The following is a 27941-nucleotide window of genomic DNA, read 5'->3' on the forward strand; positions in this document are numbered from 1 at the left end:
ACACACACGGGACATGAATTTAACAATTTAGTATAGATTTTGATATCCAAAATAAATTCCTACCTACTAAATTTATTAAGTATTTTCTAAGGATCTAATTTCTAGCCATTTTTCGTAATTTGACCCCTATAAATTTTCAAATACCAATTAAGTCTATTATTATAATTTCTAAAATTTTGTACTACTAATAATGTTAGGAATTGAGCATGCAGAATTTTTGAATTATTCTAATTTACCTCTTAACCGTGTATTTTCAATTTTAAGTTTATTAAGATCTTCTAACAAATATGCATTTTTCTTCTTTTCATTTATATATTTGGTTCTATTTTTACATGAGGATCTAGATAGTATTTGAATCGCATCGTAATGTTGGTCGGGAAGTAAGAAGCATACCTCACTTACCGTGTCAAACTCATCATTTGAAGCTCCCCCTTCATAAATGCTTTTGATGCTCATCTTGGACGAGGTTTCATCGTTTTCTTCAACTTGGTGACTTGTCATTAGCGCAAGTCCGGCTTATTGCTCCATCTTGGATTCGGATGATGATGTCTCGTCCAAAATTGCCTTGAGGTTCTTATGCTTTAACCATCTTTGCCCTTTGTCCTTCTCTCTCTCTCCCTTTTCTTCAACTTCGGACAGTTATCTTTTACGTGTCCTTCTTCATAGCAATTGTTACACCTTATTTTTCTTTTTTCCTCTAAGAAGCTTCTTGGCCTACAACTTGTTAAACTTGTTAGACTTAAAAACCTTTGAAAATTTTCTTACCATGTATACACTTTCATCTTCGTCGAGGGATGTGTCAGAATCTACCTTTCTTGTGTTTAGGGTGATATTGTTGTTTAGCTCCTTGTCCTTTCTTATGTCTACACATCTAGACTTACGTAATTCAAAAGTAGAAAATAATTTTTCTATGCTACTTACCTCGAGGTCCTTGGAAATATAGTAAGCATCTACTATCGACGCTCATTCAAGTGTTCTCAGGAATGCATTTAGAGTATACGTTATTGAATCCTGATTCGTTACAGTTTCTCCGAGGTTGTTGAGTCAAATGATCAGCTCCTTAATTTTCACGTGTAGTTGAGCCACTGTTTCATCCTTTTCCATCCGGAGATTTGTTAGTTGATTCTGGAGTAGATCTCGTTTCGTTAGCTTAGCCTTCGAGGTTCGTTCATGCAAATCCAAGAACTTCTCCCAGAGTTCTTTGGCTGATTTGTAGGTTCCGATCCGATTTACTTCTTGTGACGGTAGAACGCTCAACAATTAGAATTCTGCTTTGCTGTTGGTCACGAAGTCTATCTGCTGCTTTTTGGTCTAAAGGAACTCCATTTCTTTGCTATCCTTGTCCTTGGGTACTTCAAAGTTATATTTAATAGTTAGAATAATTTCAAAACCGGTCTTAAAAAATACATCCATACGACGCTTCTATAATGCGAATCTCCCTCGAATTTTGGCGGGTGAATGCTCGATCCAACCATCATTTTATCACTTCAGTTTGTGGCTAGTCCTTCTATAGCGCCCTTGTTCTAATACCAATAGAGGTCCACATTAGGCTGGTTAGAGGGGGTGAATAACCTGAAAATAAAGTTAGTTAAATCTCTTACTTTTACTTAGCAAGGATAGTCAAATTAATTAAATAATTAAAATAAATAAAATAAAAAGGCTCAAGAATTTTACTTGATTTACAATCGAGGGGGTTACTAATCCAAGACAGTTGAAAGCTCAATAAAGTATCCTTCGTTAAAGGCAGAAAAGCCTCTTACATACTTTGAAAACTCAAAAATAGTTAGGAAAATTAGTACAATGATTGTTGATTAATTCCTAACTCTATGAGACTTTTTATAGCCACTTGGAGAAAATTATCATGGCTTGGAGGTGCCTCCAAATCAAGGGAGCCTCCAATGTGTTTTATCCACGTTATAGCGGTCAACCAATAGCTCTAACTGATTGGAGGTACATTCAATGTCATTGGAGGCTCCTCCGAGTCTTTGCTTGAGGTGCTTTCGAGCTTGCTCGAGGCACCTTCGTGCCTTTTCATTCGAGGCGCCTTTACGCCTTTGCTAGAGGCACCTCCATACAAGTGAGGCACCTCCGGTCTTCAAGATCAACTTTCAAGTTGATCTTCTTCGAACCTGCTCGCTTAGGTGATGCTCCAATCGTTCGAAATTGAGCTCACTCAAACCCAACTCAGGTCTTCTCCTCAAGCAAGCTTCCTTCCTATCTTCTTGTCCCTCGAACGTCATGCACATCCTTCACCAATATACTGTTCCGCAGCACCTTATCCCTCGAATGTACTTAGCCACGCATCGACTCGCTTCCCGTGTCATCCTTCTCGCTAATTACATCTTCTGCTCGACTTTTTATGTTCCTAAGTTCCTGCACACTCAGACACAAAATGTCAAATTTACATTACATAACTTAATCTAATTGACCACATCAAAACTAACGTAGGATACTTACCATTATGATAGAGCTACTTCATTTTGTGAAGAAGTGAGATTATTTTCAATAAGGTAATTTATTTGGGTTATCCAAATAATTTTTATTTACCGACTAAAATTAAATTCTATCAATAAAAAAATTAAAAAAGACAATCTAAATTCAAGTTTGACAGATGAATTATTCTAATTGCTAGCCACAAACTATTTCAACCAGTATTGAAAAAAAATCATTTGTCTTAACTTGAATCCGGCTTGAGAATTATTTTGGGCCGACTAACTTTGGGCCAAAAAGTTTTACTAGTAACCTTTTCCTTTCCTGTCGTTTCATAAAGATAATTAAACTTTAAAAAGAAACATCATATATGTAACATAATTAATTAAAAAAAATATTGATATTATTGTTCTACGCAAAATTACTGGTATAAAATAATTCTAAAATATAAAATGTCTATGACCCTACTAAATTTAAGTGATATTTATAAATATATTGCATTTTTTTTAAAAAAAAGTTACATTTCTACTTGACCATATTTAAACCCACCAGCTAGCTAACCCTACAATGTACCATTACAATATCCAGCTTCCATGACGCCCCTTTCACAAAAAATTCTTGCAGGATCAAATTCATCCCTTCACATGATCTCCATCAAACTCTTCCCTTTACAAAGATTTGCAGATGGTGTAGGCGCTTGGAGCACCACCTATATATCATTTGATTGCAAGATAAGAGATATGGATCTAAGGTAAGGACATACTCAAGTTACGACTCTAAACACAACCCGGACAAATATACATGAGCAAACTGGTTCAACCAGATCACAAACTCTAATAGCAAACGAATGGAACCATGGTTTCCCTATTGCTTTTGGCCTAGGTTTTAAAATATTGAAGCTGATGCAAAAGGCGAAAGATATACAGATGAAAAGTTGGGAAATAAGCAACTTGAAAACTAAATGATAAAATGCAATACAAAATAAATACTAAACTTAAAAGGTTTCGTAATACATCCTGCATATCACACTCAGTTGCCTCGCTACATTAGAAGATCTTTTGGGGACCATAGCCCCCCTAAATCTGTGTAGATAACCGAAAGACTTGTTTAAGCTTGCACATTTGCCTTGTTCCCTGCAAGGATGAGGGAGATTTCCAACCCTCTGCTGAATGCTTGATTGAATAGAAGACGAGATTGGAAAGTCGAGACAAATGGGAACCATGACAGAAATGCTACAGGGACAAAGATAACAGCACCCATTCCAGCATCATACAGTCGAGCAATTTCACGGAGAGAGTCCCATAGTCCCAAACGTTTGATAAAAGTCTTCCATGAAACCGCCAACTGTCAAATAAGAGAAACAAAATGCTGTAGAACAATTACTGACATAGGAAGCCTGTAACATATCTGACAATATAATAATTCATTAGGAGTTTTTACTCCACGTAAGCTGAGAACCAATGCATAAATAGTAATGATTCCAATGTATATTTCCAGTGCCTTTGGAAAATGAATTGACAGATGACCATGAAAGCCTACTAGTGTGATTCGTGATATGATGTAGATTTACAGTTTGATTCATGGTTTGGTTCTCGGAATGGTTTAGATACTTGTTCTAGGATTCCTTTTTGTGGCAGTATCTGTCTCATGAAGGATGGGCCTTTGCAGCTGTCAGGTTTTGAAAAAGGAATTCATTATGATTTGACACGTTCCACCCATGGCTCATTTTCCTTGATGTTTTTCTAACTCGTCTATCTGTAATGTTCTGGCTCAGGTCCTTCCATCCACTTTACTTTCTTATTCTATTTTTCCCCTCAAAAGCCTACTGAACAAAAATGAATTTTTCCCATATCGAATACTATTTATATAATGGTTGCTGAACCAAGCCTATTATTTATCTTTTAAGGCAAATTGCACTAAATTTGAATTTAAATGAACATAAGTTTGTGAAAAACAAACCAATAAATGGCGCACATGTACCATACAGAAACTTCTGAGTTGAAACCTTAGTGCTTGGTAAATGAAATAAGAATAATCTATTTAGACAATAGATATACCCACAATAAGGTAAGTTCTATATTGGCACACCATTGAAACAATATAAGAAACGAATATTATGGACTTACAGATAGTATGAGCCAGCCAGTAGGTATAACTGCAAGGGCACAGGCAAACAAGTCAGGAATTGTCAGTCTTGTTAAGGCAACAACTACAACAAGTCCAGCTATGAGTGCTATGGCAGTGACTCCTTGAGTGAATCGCATCATCAGCTGAATTTCCGTCTTCTTTGGACTAACAGTGAAAACCTTCAGAGGCATGAATGGAAGTCATTATGCAAAATAGCTCAAATCCTTTAGAATCTGTGCTAACTTAAAAAACAAGAACATAAATGTTGCTAACCTTGAATATCAAGACCATAAGAAACAGAACCAACCATGAAAAACCATAAACCTGAAAAGCTAGAAAACTTCAGCAAAGACAAGCAGTGAAAAAAAAAAAAAAATCATCTTCATATCATACTATGAAAAATTGAAAAATAATCTTGGTTCAATTAATCCTACATTATAGACGTAGAGATTTAAAGCTAAGTAATTATGAAGGCAATGTTCGTGGTATTAAAATATCCGGGATAGGATTGCATAAAGAATATGTTGCATATGATTATGATTATCAAAGCATGAGGTTCCACAACAAAGGAGCAAATGAAGACGCATGTTGCATTCCAAGATGAAATTTCATGCTTGATCAGACACAAGCTCATTTGCTGGCCAAAACAATTAAGACTGAACAAGCTTTATCTCAGCATCTATACTATAATATGGTACTATGTGTCAGTATCATAAAACAGTAAACCATGAGTCACACTGTTTAGGGTTGGCAATACAAATGTTACCCAACCATTGAACTGTATGTATGGGCCTAAAATGGGATTGTCTTTTTTAATTCTTTAATCACCCTCTTATCGTAACACCTTCAACCCTAGTTGGTGCAACCAATCTAATTACATTAAGAGTTTTGAACAAGTCCATCAAGTTAATCTATTTTCTCATATTATCATCTATTGAAACAACACCTAGCATATCTAAATAGTAGTATTTTTCATTTTCTCATCCCATTGTGGATTTGAACTACAAGCAACCATTTTTAGCATTTCTGGTATTAAACAAGTTCAATGGAGAAAATTTACAGCTAGAGAAGTATCAGATCCAGTGAGACGCAGCTTGTAGACGATCCCATATTGAAATATGAAGAACCTGAGGCTCAAGATGGTCTCCAAGATCCTCCCCCTAAGTGTTTGTATATGACTCTGCAGAAAAGATATGTTAGAAATGCATTTCTCAAAACTTCTATTAGGTGTTTACATCGGATAACATCATGACAGCATTTGAGCATTTTATAAGATAATAGAGGCATGAGTTTCTGCACATTAAATCAACTAGTGTATCGGGGTTAGGCCCATTCAAAACAGAGAATGATATACCAAAAAAGTTTCAGGACAAGTTTCTCAACAAAAAGCAGCAGTTCAAATATTGACTTGCAATTGTGCCAATAAGTGTAATTAGAAACTCTCTTGAACCCAAATGATTAAGTCCATCTGATTCTGAAAACTAAATGATTAGAAACCGGTCAGCACAGCTTGACTGGCCTGTCTAACTCGACCAGCCTGTCCAACCTTCCCAACCCAAAAAACCCAGCTAGACTGCCCTAACTGTTAGTTTGTCCAGTCCACCGGGTTAGGTCCATCATATGTGCTATTTGAAAATGAAAGAGATAAGGAGTAATCATTCCTAAAATAAAGAAAGAAATAATTATTTCTTCTACAATTGGAAAACTTATTCCATCCGAATAAGTATTCCAAATCCAATGTGATTTTTGCAATTAAACATAGTTATTCTCACAAACCAAATACACCAATGTAAATCTAAAATACCATACTTCTATTAAATTTAATAGTTGAAATCATTTAATATGCCTCTTTGATTATTATGATTATGCTTATACAGTAGGATATACTCTGATATGATGAAGAGAATAGAAGACCAATGTGTAAAACATGTACTAAGAAGCATCATAAGCATACTTAGTACCTGCTCGTCATCCCACCAAGATTCCCAGCTATATTCTCCCTTGATTCCAACACCACCTTTATAAAGGAGCCATGCAGTCCAATCATCAAAATCCTCAACAGTCCTTGAAATTAGAGATTAAATAGTAATACATAAAAACCTAGCTCAAGGTAAAATATGTGGACAAAAAGTTACTAAAAAAAAATCATTCAGAATATCAGTTGGCAAAATTTTTAGTAGTAACTTACTTCTGCCACTCAAATCCAGATGGGTTGAAAATATATGGAGCGAATAGCCATGATATAACTAGAATCCAACTGCTGATAGTTAGAAGAATGAAAGAGGATGCACCATTTCTAGTATATCCATATGAAATGTAGACAATGAGAAGAAGTGCAACTTCAAGTCTGCAATAATCAAAACCTTCACAGTCAATAAGTGACAGGTATTTCTGGAACAAATACAAATGTAGCAAACAAGAAAGGAAGAGAGCATACGCTTTGACAAAGTGGCTTCTAGAATAAAGCCTATAATTTTCAGCAAACTTGATGTGACGGACAACAAAGCCTCTACCTGTCGCCTTGTACTGCAATATATGTAAGTCACTTCGCTTAGTTAAGGCATCAAGTACTATGGAAGTAAATTAGTTGAAAGGACATACTTTAGCACCTCCATGAAGAATTGTTCTACCAAAATAGTGTGTTCTTGTTCCAAGGGAAAATGTAAAGAAAACTGCACAAAGCTGGAATTGCATAGTAATAAAGCTGAAGACAGCCTGCAACAGTTCGACATGAGAAAGACCAATCAAAATCAGAACAATTTTTGTTAAAAGTGATACTTATATACTTAAATTAGACAGATATTCAATCTGAAAATGCTAATTCTTTACAATAAAACTTTAAATTCTTGTATATTTGTGATAAATGAAGCATCTACTAAGCTAAAAAGCATAAGCAAACATATAAATTGAATCCAATCAAATCAGAGTTAATTCTTTTGGAAAAATATTTTCAAAAAAACATTTCCAGATTTGGCCATTGAATATATATACGCTGAACTTAGGATCTAAAGTTTCAATCTTTGATCGGAACAATAGTATTTTGGTATATGTTTCGATGCATAGAGTCAGTAATGGATTGGAGTTGAAGGAACGAACATGGTTTTAAATCTAGTACCATGCCGAGTAAAGCAGTCGAAACATATCATTCTGGTAATTATTGAAATTCAATACCACTCCACACAAACAATGTTTCCTTCTTTTGCTTCATCTCCTTCCTCCTTCAACCTCCAATTTGTCATGGGCACCATGCATCGGAACATCGACATAATGAAATAGTATCTTTCCAATCAAAGGTTGAAACTACAACACAACTCAAGATTTTGAACCTTAGTGCCAAGTGGTATCAAGTTTTGGTGATTTACCAGAATGATACATTTCACTCAACACAATACGAGATTTCAAACCATGAAATAAATATACACTAGGATACAAAAAAAAAAAATCGACAAATTAGTTTGAGCAGATAAGATGAAATTTCTTGTTCCAAACAAAATTATATCCACAAAAAAAACATTTCTGAATTGACCATTAAATAAATACACGGTGGGATTAAAAGTAAATAATTGGGCAAATAATTTTGAGGCAAACAATCTTTTTTTAAGATGAAAATTCTTGTTTCAAACACAATTATATCAACAAATAATTGATTAAACCAAAACAATTTGAACAGCTTCAGAAGAAGACTAGAATTTGAGCTCTAACTGTCCTGAATCTTGCATAGTGTAATCTAATAAACAAATGTGAAGGCTCATCTCACAATTCTAATATCCATCTCATGAAGGAAACCCCTTTTGTACTTAGATTTACAATGATATCAGAAGACAACTGGATAATGACTTTGATAATTCAAATGAAATCATATGCCTAAAAAACAACATTATCCAGTAAGAATTCTCAGTTTGCTAGTATACATACCAACCAGATCATTAGGTTCACAGATTCAACATATAATAGGGGGAAAACATTTCACTATAAAACATAAAAGCGAGAGACCTGCATTAACCCAAATTCCAGTATAAAACCAACTATCATTGGTACTGCTGTGAAAACACCAATTTGAACCAAGAACTGAGCATTCAGAGCAGCATCAAGTGCAGTGTTGCCTGAAATTCTTGCCTTCCTCGAGATTTCAGAATCTAGTCCAGACAGTGCCTAAAAATATGACAAATTTTGATTTGAAGACAGGATAACAATGACAAAATTGATGCATCAAAAAGAAAACGACCATATAGTGCTAGTTTGTTCAGCAGTTCAAAGGTTGTCAAAATATCAAACAGAAAATTGGTGGATCAAGCTCAATCTCTTTTGCAATAACTAATTATTGTACATGTTACAAAGAGCAAATGGCATACCAGGTATACCCTCCCATATAAAAATATGTAAATAGTAAGAACGGTCATCTGCATCAAAATTTCAGAAAAATCTGTTAAACAACTTCAAAGAGAAAACTAGTAACACTGAAAGGTAAAAGGAAAAATGGAGGGTTAATACCATCGTACAAACATAAAAGCCAACAGTTGTGAAGAAGAATGACAACATCCTAAAGAAATCAAAAAGCTGCCCAAGACGATATACGTCTCTGCTCAGTACTTGTTCTCCGTTTCCACCAGCTACTTTACCCTCAAAAAGTGCAATTTGATTCAACCCAACATCTCTTCCTTTTCCAACCTATTACAAGCGAAGTATCTATAAACATGAACTAGAATATTGTTACGCTAGAGTAAAAAATGACAATGTGAATGAACCTGAATATATTCATGGTGTGTGATATTCCCCTGTCTCAATGTAGAATTGAATCCTGCAAGAATATTTTCTCAGATATGGTAAATGCTAACCACTTGAAGACCAAAAGCAAAAGCAGATGGATGGAATAAATTGCAATAAAATTATGAAACTTTTGTAGATTTGACACACTAAGCAAATGAGAAATCACCATTTTTGTAAATAACCTACAGCATTTAAAAGCAAAATAGAAAGCCTGAGAAGATGTACAGGGCAAAGAATACTGAATTTTCACAAAACATACCAGCATAAATGTCTTCACTGATATTGATTACACGAGATGCCTTGCTTACACCACCTCTAGTTATGTGGAATATCCTATCAAAAACATCTGGATGTCCATAGTGCATCCGGACCCTGCAAAGTGATATAGCAAACAATAAATAAGGCCATTAAATTAGAAAGAGAAAAATACATACAGGGAAAAAATTCTAAAAAGTAAAAAGTACAATAAGAAAAAGAAGGGGATTATATTATGAATAGCTAATTGTAAAAAATGAAAGTAGGAAAAAATGAAGCAAGAAATTGACGGAAGTGAGCCATATCATCCCATATGAAAAAAGAGAGGTTGATCCTAACTGATTCCAGGAAGAGGAGAGAGAGAGAGAGATTACTATTTTTCTCATGTTAAATAACAATCAATATATATATTTTTCCCATATCTCTCCCAGTGAATAAAAATAAACATCTATTTGCTAAGGTCAATCTTCAAACCACCATGTAAATAAAATTGTAATCAACAAAATTTGGTACTCATAAAAATAGACTATAATTAAGGAGATAATAAATTATATCATAAATTAGAGGTTACAACAACAACAACTAAACCTTATCCCATTAGATAGGATCGACTATATGAATCCTTCTACGTCATTGGGCTCTACACCCTACAATATCATCATCTATACTTAAATAAATTTTATCTTATTTTATTGTTGCTATCAAGTTTTTTTTTTTTTGTCTTCCTCTTCCTCATTTGACATGTGTTAGGATGTCGACCAGCATTAAAATAAGGCAAATGTTCAATTAAAGGTTAATTTAAAAAAAAAATAGCTATAAAAGAAAGAAATAATAGATTTATATGAGAAATATTAATGTTAATATAAAATGTGATGAAGGACATGAATAATAATTTTATATAAAAAATTAATTTTGAAAACTCTTTTCAGATATTTACTATGATTTTCCATTTAACTAGTTTAAAATTATTAATTTTCTTCCGATTCCAATCCTATCAATCTGATATTGCTGAAATTAAGGAATTCATTGCTCAAATCTCAGCCCTGATTCTGCAAACTATTGTATATGCATATCAGCAAAAGTTCATGATATGTATTGCAGACCATAGATTGGCACATGGACCACAGTTATCTAGAGGGAGTCAACCAAACTGACCTACATGTAACCAAGGTTCAAAACTACTAGAGAAAATATTCACATAGATGGTCCTGCCAAGAACCAGCTCCGACAATTAACTTGGGTTTTTGAGTCTCTCTCATCCTTAGTGTGATCTAAAAGTATTTGAAATATTCCCTTACAAGGTTTAAAGTCTTGAGCTGGTTTGGAGTTTCAGCGAGAGAACAAAACGATACACGATACGGTTATGGAACAGTTTTGTTCCATTACTATTGAGTACCACTATGAGGAGGAGGTAGAGGAAGGGGAGCACAAGGTAAGAAAGGAGGCAGACAAGGTGGAAGAAGAGGAAGACAAGACGGTAGAGGAAGAGGAGAAAGCGGCCAAGGCAGCAAAGGAAAAGGAAGAGGAGTTAGCCGTGTACCTCAAAGAAGGTGAGTTCTTCTCGTGGTCATGTCAAGGTGTCTCATGCTTTCTTGCATATTGGCAGGTGAGTGGAATGAAAAATTCCCTATGTGCCATTGACATGGAATAAATTTGAAATGGTCCTCCCTTCTATGGATGAGTCAAGGACTTTGAACGAAGACAAGAACTTATTATGAGTTGCCCTTGAATTGCTAAGGAATAATCTGATTATAAGGTCTTGAGTGTTGATTATGGACATGCACAGGGGGCATACGAAATCAGGTATTTTCTTGCTTTCTACATATTTTCATACACTGTTTAACTCAAATGCACATTAGAAATAAAACAAAACATTTGTATACATTCTCTGTTTAGAATGGATGCCAAAGTTAAAAGGCTGAATAAATTAAAGGTGGGAGAATAAAAAGACCCATAAAAAATTTTATGATCTAAATGGCCTATGTATTAATGACATGGTGCCTTACCAAAAGCTTAATGGCTAGATAAACTTTTGTGAGTGGCAGCCAACCAGATAAATTGTGTTTTTGGATAGAAATGATACAAAAGTGAAAGAAATTTGTAGATAATTTGAGAAAAATTAAAAATTAAATGAATCTCAATAAACTCTTGTGGAGATAAGGCTTTCTACAACTTTAAACCTAGGACTTCACTAGCACCTACTCTCATAGACCTCCGCTATCAACAAAGTGTTTGCCTCTTACAAACTAGAAGACAACTCTAAAAAATTGACCCGGCTTAATCACAACAACCCATCCATGTAAAGGTAAAGAGAGGATAACAACTCTATGATAGTCAAAACAAAATGTAAATATTTTGATGATAAAATCAACCTATAAGGGAATCCAATCAGACAGTATAGGCCAGTAGACTTTGATACATGAGATTGAGACAGCAGTAACCAAAAAGGATCTGAATCTTGACTACTACGATGCAGTACTAGGGGTATGATGATGATGTATGCTGTCAACTGCTAGGGCTATTATGGAGCCATTGTCAATACCCACAGTTTATATTTTACATGAAAAAACATAGGATGAAGTATGCTATCAGCACCATGGCTATTTGGAACTAGGAACCATGATAAATGCCACAGTTTATCTTTTGCATAAACAAACAGATAAATGAGAAATGCTGAAAAAATAATAACCATTTGATCTAGGGGACAAACATATCTATTAAATCTCAAAAAACACTTAACAGGAAATATCAAGTTATTCGATCAAGTTAGTCCGATCAGATTAACTCAACTAACTAAGCAAACTGATAAAATAAACATATAAGTGGAATATTCTGGATGATGCAGTGTTGTGAGTTAAAAAGGCAATACTTACTTGAGAGGGTATGCCAAAACACGTTGTCCTAAAGTAACAAAGCTAGTTTCTTGGTTTGACATAAACCAAGCTAGTGAAGAGACACTGACAACAAAAGAAAAAGGAGAGAGAAAAAACTCAGGCAATAAAAAATTAAATTGTACAAGGAAAACTAGTATAGCATCGAAAAAGAAACTTTAACGATCAAGAAACAGCTTACCTTCCTGTAAAGACATGCTCTCTCACACCAAGGATGGTGGGAGCTCGAAGGCCATGATTTCCATGAAACTCTTCGAGAAGATTCCTCATCTTCACAGCCTCCTCCAAGTAATTGTCCTGTGTCACATCATCATTCCCATCACAGATTACAGAAAAATGAAGAGCACCAAGTTTGTGTTAATCTGAAGACCAGAGCTACAAGGCAGAAGGTATGAAATGATATCTAAAATAAATAAAACATATATTACAAGAAAAAGAGACTTCTTGCTGGGTATGCACTAAACCACCGGCATCATACATGATTTAGCATACAGATTCATGTAGTAGCCAATATAACACAACATAAAAGAAACTGCATACCATCAGGAGGAAGTAACCATGAGGTTGGAACAATACTACCTTCACATGATGATAGGGTGTTTGCAGCAACTTATGACAATGCTCTTTCATAATCTAAATGAATATTTATAAACTAAGATATTTATGAAGGTAGCATTTGGCAATCATCTTCCAATCAAATACAAAAATTAGAAACACTGCCCAACAGAATAATCCAGCAGTAAAAATGTATGTTGCATCTTCTTGATTATTTGCTGACTTGCAACAACTGTATGTTGCACCATGAAACAATCTCACACAAAGAAAACTCACAAAAAAGTACAAGATTTATTAAATTGAAAAGTTCCTTACAGGAGTGGTGGAGAATCCCTTTATAAAATGAAAAGAGACTACTACTCCTACGATAGGGTGCAAGTGATCTAGTTGTTAGTAACTAGTAAAATTTGATAGATTTGTAAAAAAATTATAACTTAAATTTGCTAAAACAGATCCTAAAATCTTTACATTATTCATCCCTGCCAATAAGAACTTGACCTTGTTGAGTGTTGAGAGGGGCAATAAGACAATCTAAATCATTTTACAGTGCCGATCATGGGCATATATTGGGCAGTCACGGTGTGCTACTAGAGATGATGACACTGATATTTGTAGCTATATTTAGGAAAACATCTAGACAGTAAAGCAATGAATTTTGTATTTCATGATCCAAGCATTATCAACATTTGAGTTCCTTCCATTGGACTAAGTATATTTCAGTGATTTCATAAAAAGCTAGTGCTGTTTGTATATCAAAAAAATTTGAAGAGTCAGTCGCTATGCACTTTGGAAGATTCATCTCTCTATCATAGCATGAACTCTGACTAAAAATCTCAACAGAATTGACTTAACTTATTAACTTATTAAGGAACGGCTTTAATTTAAAATTGACTTGAAACTGTAAGCATTGACTACTTTTATAATACAAATGAATTTGATAAATTATATCTTGATAGTTTTCACTTTGGGTCAAATTCCCCTTTCTTTTCTGTTTACGATGTGCATTACTTTTCGTGATTTATATAAATCTCTCAATTACTCTCACCAAAATTCTATGCCTTCAAAAGTACATTTACTCAGAGATCAATATACAATATTGTTAAAATCAAACTTGGAAATCAATAAAATGAAACCTAGATACTTATTTCCTTCCGCCACTAAGGCATCTAAACAAGATTCCTAGCTGACACGCTTAGTAAATTCATCAAGTTTGAGAATAAAATGCTATAGAAAATTTTATTTCATAGGATTTATAAAAATAATTATATCTATCTCTGTGGATAACCACGCAACTAACAACCTCTAAGCACAGTAAATTAGGGAACAAAAAAATTTATTTCATAGGATTTTCTAAAAATATAAAACTTAATATCCTCGATCTATGTGTGTAGCCCACACAACCTAACAACCTCTAAGCACATTAAACTGGGGAATATGTAAGATTATTGTTGCATTAGGTTACTAGCCAATGTAAAACGTATGTAAATATTATTTATCGATCCATCAAACTATTGTGTTAATACTAGGTTGTTCCCTGAAAAAAACATGTTAGATCCGGCTGCAACGTCCCGACAAAGACCGATATAATGTAGTATTAAAAACTATGCAAGAATTATCACATTCTAGGTGGTATAATAAATATCAATTGTCTTAGATTTGAAACATGAAACGTAAGAACGTTCACTAGCAAAGCAATGAAGATAATAGATACGATAATTCAGAGAAGAATTAATGTTTTGGTTTTACAATAGACAGAATAGGAAGGAAAGAGGGCAAAGATGATAGAGAATTTAGGCTTCAAGTTATGGGGTACACACTAAAGAGTAAAACGAGACATGGAGTAGGAATTGTTTTAGATAGTTCATTAAGATGAAACAATAAGAGTATTTAGGAAGGGAGATAGGATTATAACTACCAAAATAGTGGTAACAAAAAAAAAACTATCAATGCAATTAGCATTATGCACCTCAATTAGGATTAAATGAAGAAACTAAAACATGGATTTTGGGAAGACCTATATGAGGTAGTATAAAATATTTTGAATGATTTTAATAGGATAAGATCTAAATGACATGTAGGAATAAGAAAAGAAAAATATAATACGGTGCATGGGGGTCATGGTTTAATAACAAGAAATGAAAGAAAAACTATATTGGATTTCTCGATAGCATATAAACTTATAATAGCTAATAATTTTTTAGAAAGAGAGAATAATACTTAGTTATGTTCAAAAGTGAGAACAATAAGTCGCAATTTACTTATGGCCACCAAAAGTGATAGGAAAATTGTAAAGTTTGCAAGGACACTGCCCCACAAAAGTTAGCGTTCCAATATGCACCACAAACATAGTATCAATAGAAGGAAAGTAACCAGAGCAACTCTAGAGAGAGAAACTCTACCTTCTCTTTAGAAACTAGAGGGAAGTGATTGGAGCAACAGAGTTGTGCGCGCACTAGGACACCCAAGACAACCTGCGACAACACGAACCTGGTTGACGCGGAGATGACCCAATGGCTCTCTATTGAGCTGCAGTAGAAGCGGTGCCACACCGGCTGTGTGGCAGCCCCGTGCAACTGGGCGGTGGTGCAACAAAGCAGTGCAGAGGCACTACTCGATGGTGAGCAGGAAGGCTAGCAGAAGGTGCTGGTGGACAGTGCAGCGGAGCAACTAGTCGGAGTGATGGTGCTGCTCAGAATAGAGCTACATCATCACCCACCTGGACAGAGGAGCAACACATCTGCACAGAGAGGAGCTGTGAAAGGCCTGGAGTTCTCAGCAAGAAGACGAACACTATAGACAAAAGAGTTGGTGGGTTCCTATTGTGTGAAGAACAGTAGCAGACAGGCTGCTTTAGCCCTTTTCCATTTGGACACACACAGCACCTGGATAACATACTGCCTCGCTGCCCCTTTCCTTTCCAAGACCAGACAACGTGCTATTGCAACATTTGGAGCGGAATGGAGAGCGTCTAAAGATTGACTTTTACGACATTGATACAGTTGAGGATGCCTTCATATTCAGCCTCGTAGGATGCTTCATGAGACGCAAACTGGGACGTGCAGGCATTATGGCGATTGCAAACCGATGGAGGACTCCGTACCACTTCTTCATGGACAAGAGCAGATTTTAGGAAGGAGATCTAGTGAGGACCCGTCCAGTGGGACTTTAGGCACGGGTCAAATTTAGATCTATTTTGAAAATCTAAGTTGAGATCAACACTAGATCCTAATCGTATCAGACAAGATATAATTCATAAATTTCATTATGTGAGCTAACTCTGTATTGCAGATATTCTTTGTTATTTTGGACTAACATGTTTTGCAAGAGTTGAGCAAAACAATAAACCTCAGATGAACAGTGCTCAAGGCGCCTCAGTTGATTGGAGGTGCCTCAGCTAAAGCACTGGAGGCGCCCCTGCGCATATAAGATTCACGAATAAATTTTTGGCATTGGAGGCACCCTGGTTTGATTGAAGGCGCCTCGAATGGAACTGGAGGCACCCTCAGAGGATTGGAGGCATCCCAGGCGGATAAACAGCAATGATCTCAAATCATATCAGCTCGAATGGAGGCACTCTGGATCAATAGAGGCGCCCCCAATATATATAAAAGAAGTGCTCGATCTCAACATTGTACATAAACTTTGAACAAGCCTTCTAGCTCTTTCTGGTGCGCTATTTCTCTGCTACCGATCTATAGCGCCACAGTCGAAGCGAGACCAACCTCGAGCTATGAATTACAACTAATACAAGCATCAGTAAAAGTGTGTTTTCAGTTCTTATTATACCTACATAAGAAAGTGTAGATTGTTATATTTTCCTAATTTTTAAATTCGACCTCTCTACCCGAAGCTTTTTCGAGGGAGAATTTAGTGGATTGTCCAATCAATACGGTTCAAGGGATCGTGGGCCTTGAAGTAATAGCCACGGGATTACAAACCAAGTAAAAACAAATGTGTACTTATTTTCCGCTGTATTATTCTTAATTATTCCGCTGTGTACTTAATTTTTCGATAAATTTTTAAAACTGAAAAGAAAAATTTTAAAACGAGATTCACCCCCTCCCTCTCTCGTTTGTTTTTTATCACACAATTGTTATCAAAACAGAGTCACTCTGAATTTGTGCAACCACAATTCGAGCAGAGATACTTTCAAATTTTTTCCCCTCGTATTTTCGTCGAGTCAGAATAGGTGAAATCACCTCTTGTGACAAATCTCTCTTTTTTTAATTGTTCGAAATCAGTACAACACCACTCGAGTCATTTTCTATCTTATTTATTTTCTCCTACACTACTAATCCAAAACTTATTCTTGGCAACCATTTCTTTCGATTTTTTTGTGTGCAAGATATTTTAAACTAAATGGCCCAAAATAAAGAATATAGTACTCGCCCTCACTCTTCAACGAAAACGACTTTCCATACTAGAAGAAGAGAATAAAGGTTTATCTAAAGACGGACGTTAAACAATGGTTTAGAGTTCGACAAGGGTGCAGAGCTCCAATAGATGAAGCAACAGCTATGCTCCTCGACCCATAAAGATGGGACCCAGGAATAAAGAAGGCCCAAGTTGTCTCGAAGGCGCTGGACACCCTCCAATGTCGGCTGACAAATGAGGAACTCAACCAAATCGGACCGTTCGACAGCAATGACCTTTGGAATAAGTTGAGCTACATAAAGGCGCAAAGGATTCTAAGGTAACAAAACAAGATTTATTATGAAATAATTTATTTAATATAAAAATACAGGATGAAAAAACCGCAAGTCAACTACACATGAGGATCAAAGACATCCTCAACGGACTTCACCTCGTCAACCACGAACTCAAAACCCGATATATACTAAGGTATGCCCTAGACTCGTTTCCTCAAAATGCGCTGTGAGCATCTATAGTAGATACTTATAATGTTTTGACGAACCTTTCCGAATAATAATTAGATGAATTATTTTGTGAATTAGAACTGCATCAACAAACTAATCAAAACAGGTTGACAAACATATAGCGTTTTTTACAAGTTCTGCCAAGGAGGTAAGACAAAAACCAAACCCAAGCTAGAAACTGAGTCTGACTCAGAATCCGATGAAGAACTAGTAAACCTGGCAAAAAAGATGTTCACCGTAAGGAAGAAAAACTTCACCAAGAAGGATCTACCGAAGATAATCAAATCTACATCCAACAACGCAAAGGCGGACATTAACTACTTTGGATGCAACAAGAAGGGTCACTTCAAACACGATTGTCCCAATCTGAAAGAAGAAAAGCCCAAGAAAATAAAAAGAAGGAACTCAAAGTCACCTCGGACAAGTCCTCTTTAGAAAAATCGGATGTTGAAGAACTGAAGCAAGCAAACTATCTCGTGCTAATGGCAACTGGACCCGAGTCGGAAAGCAAATCAGACCAAGAAGATGAGTCCAAGTACGAATCAAGCTACAGATCCATATTCGTTTCAGAAGATTCTAACGAGATAGAATTTAATTTAACTACAAATTTAAGTAATTGTATGTTTAAATAAAAATTAACTATAATTGAAGAATAAATTAAAGTGCTCCTTAAGGAAAATCACATAAAGGAACAACTTAACTTGAATTCCTCAACTGAACAAGTTCAACATAGATATTCAACTCAAGTTGTAAAACTTGAGAAAGAGAATTCCATATTGAAATGTGAAGTTGAAAAATGTAAAAGACTTTTAGAAAAGTTCACCACTAGATCCAAATATTTAGATATGATACTTGAATCCCAAAGAGTTGTATACAACAAGTCCGGACTCGGATATAAATCCAGCTCAACTAATAAAACATTCATTTCACTGGTTAGTCAAAATAAGAAACAAATCAAAGCATAGGTTCTGAAAGCTTATCTATATTATGTACTTAAAAATGAAATCCATTACTTAAACACAAAACAAAACTTCTATAATTTTTTGGGAGGTACCAAATTAGTTGGAATCTCAAGAACATAGCCTACCCACTTGGATAATTAGAGCTAGACAAATTTAGAATAATTCTAACTTATTAAGACCAAGGATTAGTACTAAATCCTCTGGGTGAGACTAATTAAAAAGCTTTGTCTAAAATACGTGGTTACTCTAATGATGTCCAAGTGACTCACCACGTCCTGGAAGCTTATTCAAGGAAGTTTGCTTGGTGGATCCAAAGCTACACTTAAATCTAACACAAGTTAAACAATCCCTGAAAAACAGCATAACTCATCGCACAAAAACTATAGTATTACCTTCGTTGAAACTTGAATAGGGTGAGATGATTAATTAAACTTAAGCTAAACTTAATTAAACATAAATTTTAAATTTAAATTAAAAGTAAAAAACTTAAATTTAAAATTAAACATAATCTAAACTTGACTTAAAGGAAATCAAAATTAATATAAATTAAATTAAAACCTAAATTTAAAATTAAAATTTAGGTTAATCTTAAAACTTAAATTTAATCCTAACTAATCTGAAATTTATTAATCAACTAATCCTAGTTTAATTAATCTGAAATTAAATAATTAATTAATCAAACTTAATTAATTCTCATTTAATCAATCTCAATTAATCATAATTTAATCAAGTTAATTAATCAAAAATTCAACAATTAATTAATCAATCATAATTCAATCCTCAATTAATTTAAACAATTAATTTTTTTTAATTAACTTAATATGTAATAAACTAATAACTTTAACTGAATTAACTCAAAATGGCAAATAAAGTTAATTAGAAAGCAATAATTTAATTAACAATTAATCAATTTAACTCAAAATTACCAATTAATCAATTTTAAATTAAATAATATTCTTTTTAAAATAGCTAAATGACTTAAGGAATTTTTAAGCTCAAATAAAATTTAAATTAGACACAAAAAATTTTATTTTAAGCAAATCAATAAAAAAAATTAATTAAACTTAATTAAAAAATTCTACTAATTTAATCCAAAAATAATTAAGAATAAAAAATCTACCTTAGCCAAATCATTGAATTAATCATCTCTTAAAACTCATAAAATTACCTTGTTTGAAAATTTAGTACAATTGAGATGCTTAATTGAAAATATTTTAATATTTTTTAGATGTATCACTTTGCATGCTTGGACATTAGAATACTTTGTTTAAAATACTTGCCAAGAAAAAAAGAGAATGTTAGGTTAAGGAGGAGATTCCATTAACATATACATTTAAAAAAAAATCAAAATAAAATAATTTAGAAAAGAGTACCTCCAAAATTATCTCTCAAAAGTTTTCAAAACAAATTGGAAAGATAAAAATATTTTATCAAAATTTCCATACTTGACAAATATTTGCTTAGAAAAGTACTTTCAAACAAAATTTCTCATAAGATTTCCTTGAAAAATATTTGTTTAGAAAACTTTTATCAAAACTTTTCTTACTTCAAATACTTGTTTAGAAATTTTTTTTTTACTTATTATGTCAGCTTTCAAAGTATTTTTACTAGAAAATCCTTATGAAAATTTATACTTTGAAAATATGTTTAGAAAACATTCCTTCAGAATTGATTCTCAAGACTTCAAATTGTTACTTAAAACATTTTTAACATTTTAAGTACAAAATTTTGAAATAAAAATTATATTATTTCAAAAGTGTTAAAGGGAGGTGTTTGTTTGAAATTATTTGGGATGGTAAGTTGCTTGGTAATATTTTTATAAATTATTGATTTGTTTACTACTTATTGGCTTAACTTTGCATGGCTTAACTTTGCATGTTTTGATGAATGTCAAACAGAGTATAACTGGTTAGATAACTCAAAAAAAAAAGAATCATAGAAATAAAATCATGCTAGAATAAATGAAATGCTTACTATTTTTTTCTTAACATAATCATAACATGATGATGCATGTTTTTGTTCTAACTTTAATCTAAGTTGTCATTACATAAAAATATGAGAGATTGTTGTGAAACTCAAGTTTTAATGGATGACAAATAGTTAAAGTTATATTATGTATGATTTACCAAGTGTACAAAGTAAAAGACTTGACGGGTCTAAATGACCAGACACCAGGTTGAAGTCCAATTAGATCAGGAGGACCTGATAACTGGCAGAAAGCTCGGATACGTCAATAAAGGATCTTATATCTACGAGAAAGTCTAGTTAGATGTTCAGGACCTACAATGGGCTACAAGTCAGATGGGCATCTGCCAAAAAGACCTGGTAGGTTAGACGACAAGTTAAGTGATTCGCAAATGGTAAGGTACGCAACTGGAGGAGAGATCCAGTGAAGATGAGTCCCCGTGGGACTTTGCGCCAGTCTAACTTAGATCCATTTAGAAAATCTAAGTTGAGATCAAAACTAGATCCTAATCGTATAAACAAGATCTAATTCATAAATTTTATCATGTGTTCTAATTCTATTTTACAGGTGTGCTTTGTTATATTGGACTAACATGTTTCACAGTAGTTAGAGCAAAAAATAAGTCTCGAATGAATAGTGCTCGAGGTGCCTCAATTGATTGGAGGCACTTTAGCTAAAGCACCAAAGATGCCCCGTACAGATAAGAAGCGCCATGGTTTGATTGGAGGCTCCTCGAATGGGACTGGAGGTGCCCTCAGAGGATTGGAGGCACCCCAGGCTGATAAATAGCAACCATATCGAAACGGATCAGCTCGATGGAGGGCCCTGGGTCATTGGAGGTGCCCCTAAAGCAGTATAAAAGAAATGTTTGACCTCATCATTGTACATCAACTTTGAATAAGCCTTCTAGCCCTTTCTACTACGCTATGTCACTGCTACTGCTCTACTGCAACTTTGCTACGCCCAACTACTGCAATCGCAGCGACACTGACCTCGAGCTACGAACTACAACTACTACATATGTTGGTAAAAGTGTGTTTTCAGTTATTATTATACCTACATAGGAAAGTGTAGGTTGTTACACTTTTCTCATTTATGTATTCGACCTCTCTACCCGAAGGTTTTTTTCTAAGGGGAAATTTAGTGGATTGCTCGATTTATATGGTCCAAGGGATCGTAGGCCTTAGAGTAGTAGTCGCGGGACTAAGGACCAAGTAAAAATAAACGCATACTTATTTTCCGTTGTGCTCTCTCGTTCATTTTTGATCCTACAATAGGTTCATAAGATCAAAGCCCAATTAAGATCCTTCTTGAAATTTGGATTAGTTTTAAGTCATTTTGAACCCTAATATCCTAAAATCCGGATTGGAAATTTGACAACCATGCTCGAATCATGTTTTCATCCTCAATTAATTACCTCGAAGATTTGAAGTTATAAGTTAACAAAAATAATAACTGGTAGAAGAATAAACTTTCTAAAAATACAATGGATCAAAAAGCAACCTGATTCATGTCAATAGTCTGAATGGCATCTCCACGGGTGAATATTATGGCATGATTCTGGTTTTCAGGTTTCCCTTCCCCAAGCTTGGGATCTCCAGGAAGCTTTACTGAATAAATTTCCTAGATGACAAAAAACCAAAAACATGCTCGTAAAATTTTCCATATCAATGACAAAAATATAAATAAAATTTAGTGAAACCACATGATAGATAATTTGTTATTTAGCAGAATAAGCTGCATCGGAATTACTGTGAAAAGTTAGTACGCTTGTAGCTCATTTCTCGGAAAATAAATTGAAGGCTCAACAACACTTGCATTAATTACCACTAATTTTTTCTTACCAGAGGGGTTTAACACGTGTGTAATAACGAATTAAGGCACAGAGAGACAAAGATGATACTGTATGAAAATGACTCATGAGCATGTCCCAACATGTGATACCACCATGCATATTAACTAAAAATGTTTATTCTTAGTCTAATGAATTCATCAATTTGCCAGGGCATACATATTATGTTCTCAATTCCTTGTCAGAAGGATAATCAGGCAAAAAAAGAGTATGGAACAGGGCCAATGGCAATTGTAATTTTTCACAGAGAAGAAACCATTATTACCTACCATTGACAATTTCTAAATATTGTCAATTTCCAAATCATTACAAGATCTTTCCACTATCACACTGCATTATGATAAAGAAAAAATTAACTTCAACTTTTATCAGCTTCTGACATCTTCCAGATTAAAAATATTCAGGATTCTAAAAAGAGTTGAGATTTTAAAGAGGTAACTCGCTAGCATTTTTTCTTAGTATAATAAACATACGAATAATTGAAAACATGAAATTACAGAGGAATGAGTCCTCTCCTTAATCAGAGAATTTTCGACACATCAGAGGTCGAGCTCTGAAAGGGTATAAATGAATAATATACAAAATAGACAGAATCAGAGAATTTATGTAAAAGTTTGTTTTTGAGCATTTAGCACATAAAAGATCTTCATATTTAATTAGTACCACATGTCAGTCACATATGGAGTATAAACAACAATAATAAAGAATTACTAAAGATTAAAAAAAGAGAGAAAAGAAGAAACTTGCTGCTTACCTGATCCTGTCCATTATCATTAGCTTTCACAAGCTTTGAGTAGAACTCTTTGGTAACTTGTCCGTCAGCAGCTACTTTTTCTTCAACATGTATGAAAGCAATGCGTAGAGCCTCGTTTCTGAAATCCAGCAAACAAACAATCAACAGACAACAAACTTACAATGCAACGAAAAAGAGCTTTCACATATTAAAACAGAATTAGGTTTTGTACGATATAATTAAATATTTTATCTTTCTTTGTATAGAGATAATCATAGTTGCAAATAGATATAATCAATTAGAGTGATTTGATAGAATAATTTATTTAGGTAGAATAATTTTCTTTTTTTATTTATTTATTCCTTCTTTATTTATCAACTCCAGTTCATTAATACAACATGAGAGAATTTTTCTTCTCAACTTAGTTTATATATGGTATCATGGCAAAGTTCCTCTCTATAGACAAACACATGTGATTCTTCTCCTCCAAAGACAACAACGATATCTACTAGTAATACCATGTCCACCGATGTCTACTAATTCGACCATGTCTCTTCTTTCTGAAAGTGACGCCTCATCCTCGCAAATTATGGCACATAAGCCCATAATTATTTACAATGGGTCCAGTCCGTGAAGATAGTTATCTGCGACAGAGATAAGTTGGGTTATCTTATGGGGGATTCTTCTCAGCCCACATCAAGCAATGCACCACACCATATCTAGCTAGCAAAGAATTCAATCATGCTTGCCTGGCTAATTAACTCCATGAAATCCAACATTAATCATCACTATCTCTGGTTTAAGACGGCCAAGGAGGTGTTGGATGCGGCTTAGAAGATGTATTCCGATATGGACAATACTTCTCAGATTTTTTAACTACCATCGAAGCTGAAAGAATTGAAACAAGGTTCCAATTATGTGACACGATACTCCTCTGATCTTTAAGATCTTTAGCGGGAACTTGATCTATTTCTTGAAGAAAATTCAACGTGCACTGATTGTAGTGTCAAAATTCACTGCAATATTGAAAAGGAGCGTGTGTTTGATTTTTTTGGCCAATCTTAATCATAATTTGGATGAGGTGCGTAGTCATATGGTTGTATGTGATCCATTTCCATCTCCTAAAAAAACTTTAGGAAGGTCGTGATTACCAATGAGATTATTGCACCACAATCCATTAGAGTAGATGTTTTAGCTTTGGTTTCCACCAAAAGTCCCACACCAAGTCAATGTCAAAATAAACACCCTTGGTGTGAACACTGCATCCTTAGTATGAACACTGCAACCGACTATGCCACATCAAGGATGAATATTGGGAAATACATGTGAAGTCAGCAAATTGACAACCACAAAAAAGAATAAAGGTCATGGATATCATACTCAATCAAGCCAAGAAAACCCTACTATCTCCGTTCTTTCTGCTCCATTCACCAAAGAACAGATTGAACAATATTATAAACTCCTCAACCAAATGGTCCTCGATGCTTCTTGCAGTTCTAATGTTGGCTCTTGCTCTGGGAAACTCAATTAATCCATTTGTAATCATTCAACAATCCCTTGGATCATTGATTCTAGAGCCTCTAACCATATGACAGGTGGCTGAAATCTTTTTTGCTCCTATTATCCATGTTCTCGTCAAACCACTGTTAGGATTGCTGATGGATCATTAATTGTAGTTTCTGGCATACGCAATATTCGATTATCTCAGCACATTATTCAGAAATATGTGTTTCATGTACCTGCTATAAAATGCAATATGATTTCTGTCAGCAAAATCACTCTTGATAATCAGTGTACTGCTAAATTTTTGCCGTTGTCGTGTCAATTTCAGGACCTACTATTAGGTAAGACGATTGGCAATGCTAAAATTCACTAAGGTTTTTATTACTTTGCGGATACAAATACTATCTAATGTTGCTTTTAATTATGTTTCTAGTGATAAGAAAATAATGTCTTGGCACTATCATCTTGGTCATCCTAGTTTTGGTTATTTGAATCGTTTATTTTCATCATTATTTACTAATAAAAATCCTTTGTCTTTCCATTGTAAAGTGCCGACTAGTTAAGCATACTCGCATCCATTGCTCTCCAAAACAATATAACCCCATTCTCATTAATTCATAGTGACATTTGGGGCCCCTCACAAATTCACACCTCATGGGAAAAGACAGTTTATTTCATTTATTGATGATCATACATGTGAAGGGGAGCCTTGGCACAATGGTAAAGTTGTTGTCATGTGACCAAAAGGTCACGGGTTTGAATACTGGAAACAGCCTCTTGTAAAAAATAGGGTAAGGTTGCGTACAATGGATCTTTCCCCGGAACCCCGCATGACGGGAGCTTCGTGCACCGAGCTGCCTTTTTTTTTTATTGATGATCATACACGTGTTACTTGGGTTTATCTTCTTAACGACAAATGTAACATCTTCAAAGCCTTCCACAAAATGATTCAGACCCAATTCAAATAAATATTCAAATTCTTAGAACCGATAATGATAAAGAATATTTCAATGTCGACTATTTATTGGAAAATGAAATTATTCATCAAAGCTCATGTGTCCATATTCCACAACAAAATGGGATTTCTGAATATAAAAACGATCATTTGTCGGAGGTAACATGTGCCCTTATTTTCACCATGCATGTTCCAAAATATTTATGAGGAGATGCAATCCCTCAGAGTTGTTTATCTCGTCAATCGTCTCCCTAGTCGCTCCACAAACATTATCACACCTTTATCTCTTCTCACCCACACATATCCACAAATTTCAATAATCCATCTTTGAAGACATTTGGATGTATGGCCTTTGTGCATGTCCATGCCCATAAGCACAACAAACTTGACCCTTGAGCTCTTAAAACTATCTTTGCAGGGTTTTCCCCTACTCAAAAGGGTTATTGTTCTTATTGTCCACACACAAGAAAAACATATGTTACTTGTGATGTCACCTTTTTTGAAAGCATCCCTTATTTCAAAGGGGAAGGATGATGAAGGTTTAAAAAGAATCAACCACGGCAATACCATGGATGACACCACGGCTGTGGCGTGCCCAAATTGAAGTGGAGAACTCAAACACGCCACGGCTTAACCATAGCATGTTCCATGGACGTGACGCTCTCAAAAATGTGCCACAGCAAGGTCGTGGCATATTCTCAAAGGATGATGAAGATACTCTTCCTTTGCTTAGTGTTAATTTGGACATCACACCTATCTCTATGTCTATCCTATCCAAGTCATCCCTTAAATTAGTGAAACGGGAGGAATATCAAATCAAAAACATGATATCCTAGTTTATTCAAGGAAAATTTTGAATCATAGCCACAACCAAGAAGATGAATTGATGGTAGAATCCTATAACAAGTCAGGTATATTTCTCGATCTTGATATACCAATTGCGGTCAGAAAGGGTGTCCGATCTTGTACCCAACATCTCATTTCGAACTTGTACCCAACATCTCATTTCGAACTTTATCTCATATTCTAATTTATCCTCCACATTTAATGCTTTCACTTCAAATGAATTGATTCTCAAGTCTGTCATGGAGGCACTAGTTATTCCTAAGTGTAAGATTGTTGTTCTTGAGAAAATGCATGCTCTAAAACAAAATAATACATGAAATTTGGCAGAATTAACACAAAGGAAATGTGTTGTTGTTTGCAAAAGGGTTTTCATGATTAAGTACAAGGCTGGTGGTTCAATTGAAAGGCACAAGGCTCGTCTGGTGGCCAAAAGTTTTACTTAAACCTATGTGATTGATTACACTGAGACCTTTGCTCATGTTGCCAAATTCAATATTATCAGAATTCTTCTATCATTGGCAGGCAACTTGATATAAAAAATGTCTTTCTCAATGGAGAGCTTGAAGATCTTGGAACACCGAGATATTTTTAGGGAAAGGATATTGCTCGAAACAAAAAGGGTATTTCAGTGTCTCAAAGGAAATACACTTTAGATCGGTTGAAGGAAAGTGGCATGTTAGGATGCAAGCCAAGTAACACGCCAATTGAACTGAGGAATAAGGGAAAAAAGTTTGACGGAAAATTAGTTGACAAAGGCATCTATCAGCGTCTTGTTGGAAGACTCATCTCTCTCACACATGCCCAAACGTCACCTTTGGAGTTAGCATGGTAAGTCATTATGTGCACTCACCATGCCAAGGTCATCTGAATGCAATAAATATAATCTTGAGACACATATTTGTTGTGTCCAAAAGGAATTCACTATCTTCACAATAACATAATATTTTCCACTTAACCATGTTTTTGGACTCTACCCAAAAGGCCTCATGGAAATAGGAATATCTTACATTGTTTTAAACTCATCTTTTTCATATCTTTTCAATGTGGGACTTTGATTGTATCCCAACAAATCCTCTCCTCAAACAAAGGACCACCATTATCATGAGCATCCAGTCATTCTTGACCTGTTTCGGGCCTCCTCGCGAACATCAGTCACCCTGACCTGCTCCGAGCCCTCCCCGCAAACATCCAGTCACTCTTGACCTGCTCTGGGCCTCCCCGT

The 27941-nt window shown here is 34.7% G+C and overlaps 1 protein-coding gene across 1 annotated transcript in view; it reads right to left on the reverse strand.

Annotated features, from left to right (window-relative positions):
• Nucleotides 1-3372: 3372 nt before the first annotated feature.
• LOC121980609 (callose synthase 10-like) overlaps nucleotides 3373-27941 on the reverse strand; it is a 39070-nt gene continuing 14501 nt past the window's right edge. Inside the window, exons 6-22 of the mRNA XM_042532712.1 lie at nucleotides 23437-23554; nucleotides 22334-22453; nucleotides 12652-12767; nucleotides 12453-12536; nucleotides 9584-9696; nucleotides 9303-9355; nucleotides 9049-9225; nucleotides 8910-8957; nucleotides 8551-8709; nucleotides 7159-7272; nucleotides 6995-7083; nucleotides 6746-6904; nucleotides 6519-6621; nucleotides 5618-5737; nucleotides 4831-4881; nucleotides 4557-4736; nucleotides 3373-3774 (exon numbers count right to left, since the gene is read on the reverse strand). Coding sequence (XP_042388646.1) covers nucleotides 3538-3774; nucleotides 4557-4736; nucleotides 4831-4881; nucleotides 5618-5737; nucleotides 6519-6621; nucleotides 6746-6904; nucleotides 6995-7083; nucleotides 7159-7272; nucleotides 8551-8709; nucleotides 8910-8957; nucleotides 9049-9225; nucleotides 9303-9355; nucleotides 9584-9696; nucleotides 12453-12536; nucleotides 12652-12767; nucleotides 22334-22453; nucleotides 23437-23554 — 2041 coding nt within the window. The 3' untranslated portion in view covers nucleotides 3373-3537. The remainder of the gene's footprint in view (nucleotides 3775-4556; nucleotides 4737-4830; nucleotides 4882-5617; nucleotides 5738-6518; nucleotides 6622-6745; nucleotides 6905-6994; nucleotides 7084-7158; nucleotides 7273-8550; nucleotides 8710-8909; nucleotides 8958-9048; nucleotides 9226-9302; nucleotides 9356-9583; nucleotides 9697-12452; nucleotides 12537-12651; nucleotides 12768-22333; nucleotides 22454-23436; nucleotides 23555-27941) is intronic.

The sequence above is a fragment of the Zingiber officinale genome, chromosome 5A (assembly GCF_018446385.1).
Source record: "Zingiber officinale cultivar Zhangliang chromosome 5A, Zo_v1.1, whole genome shotgun sequence".
Classification (NCBI taxonomy): domain Eukaryota; kingdom Viridiplantae; phylum Streptophyta; class Magnoliopsida; order Zingiberales; family Zingiberaceae; genus Zingiber; species Zingiber officinale.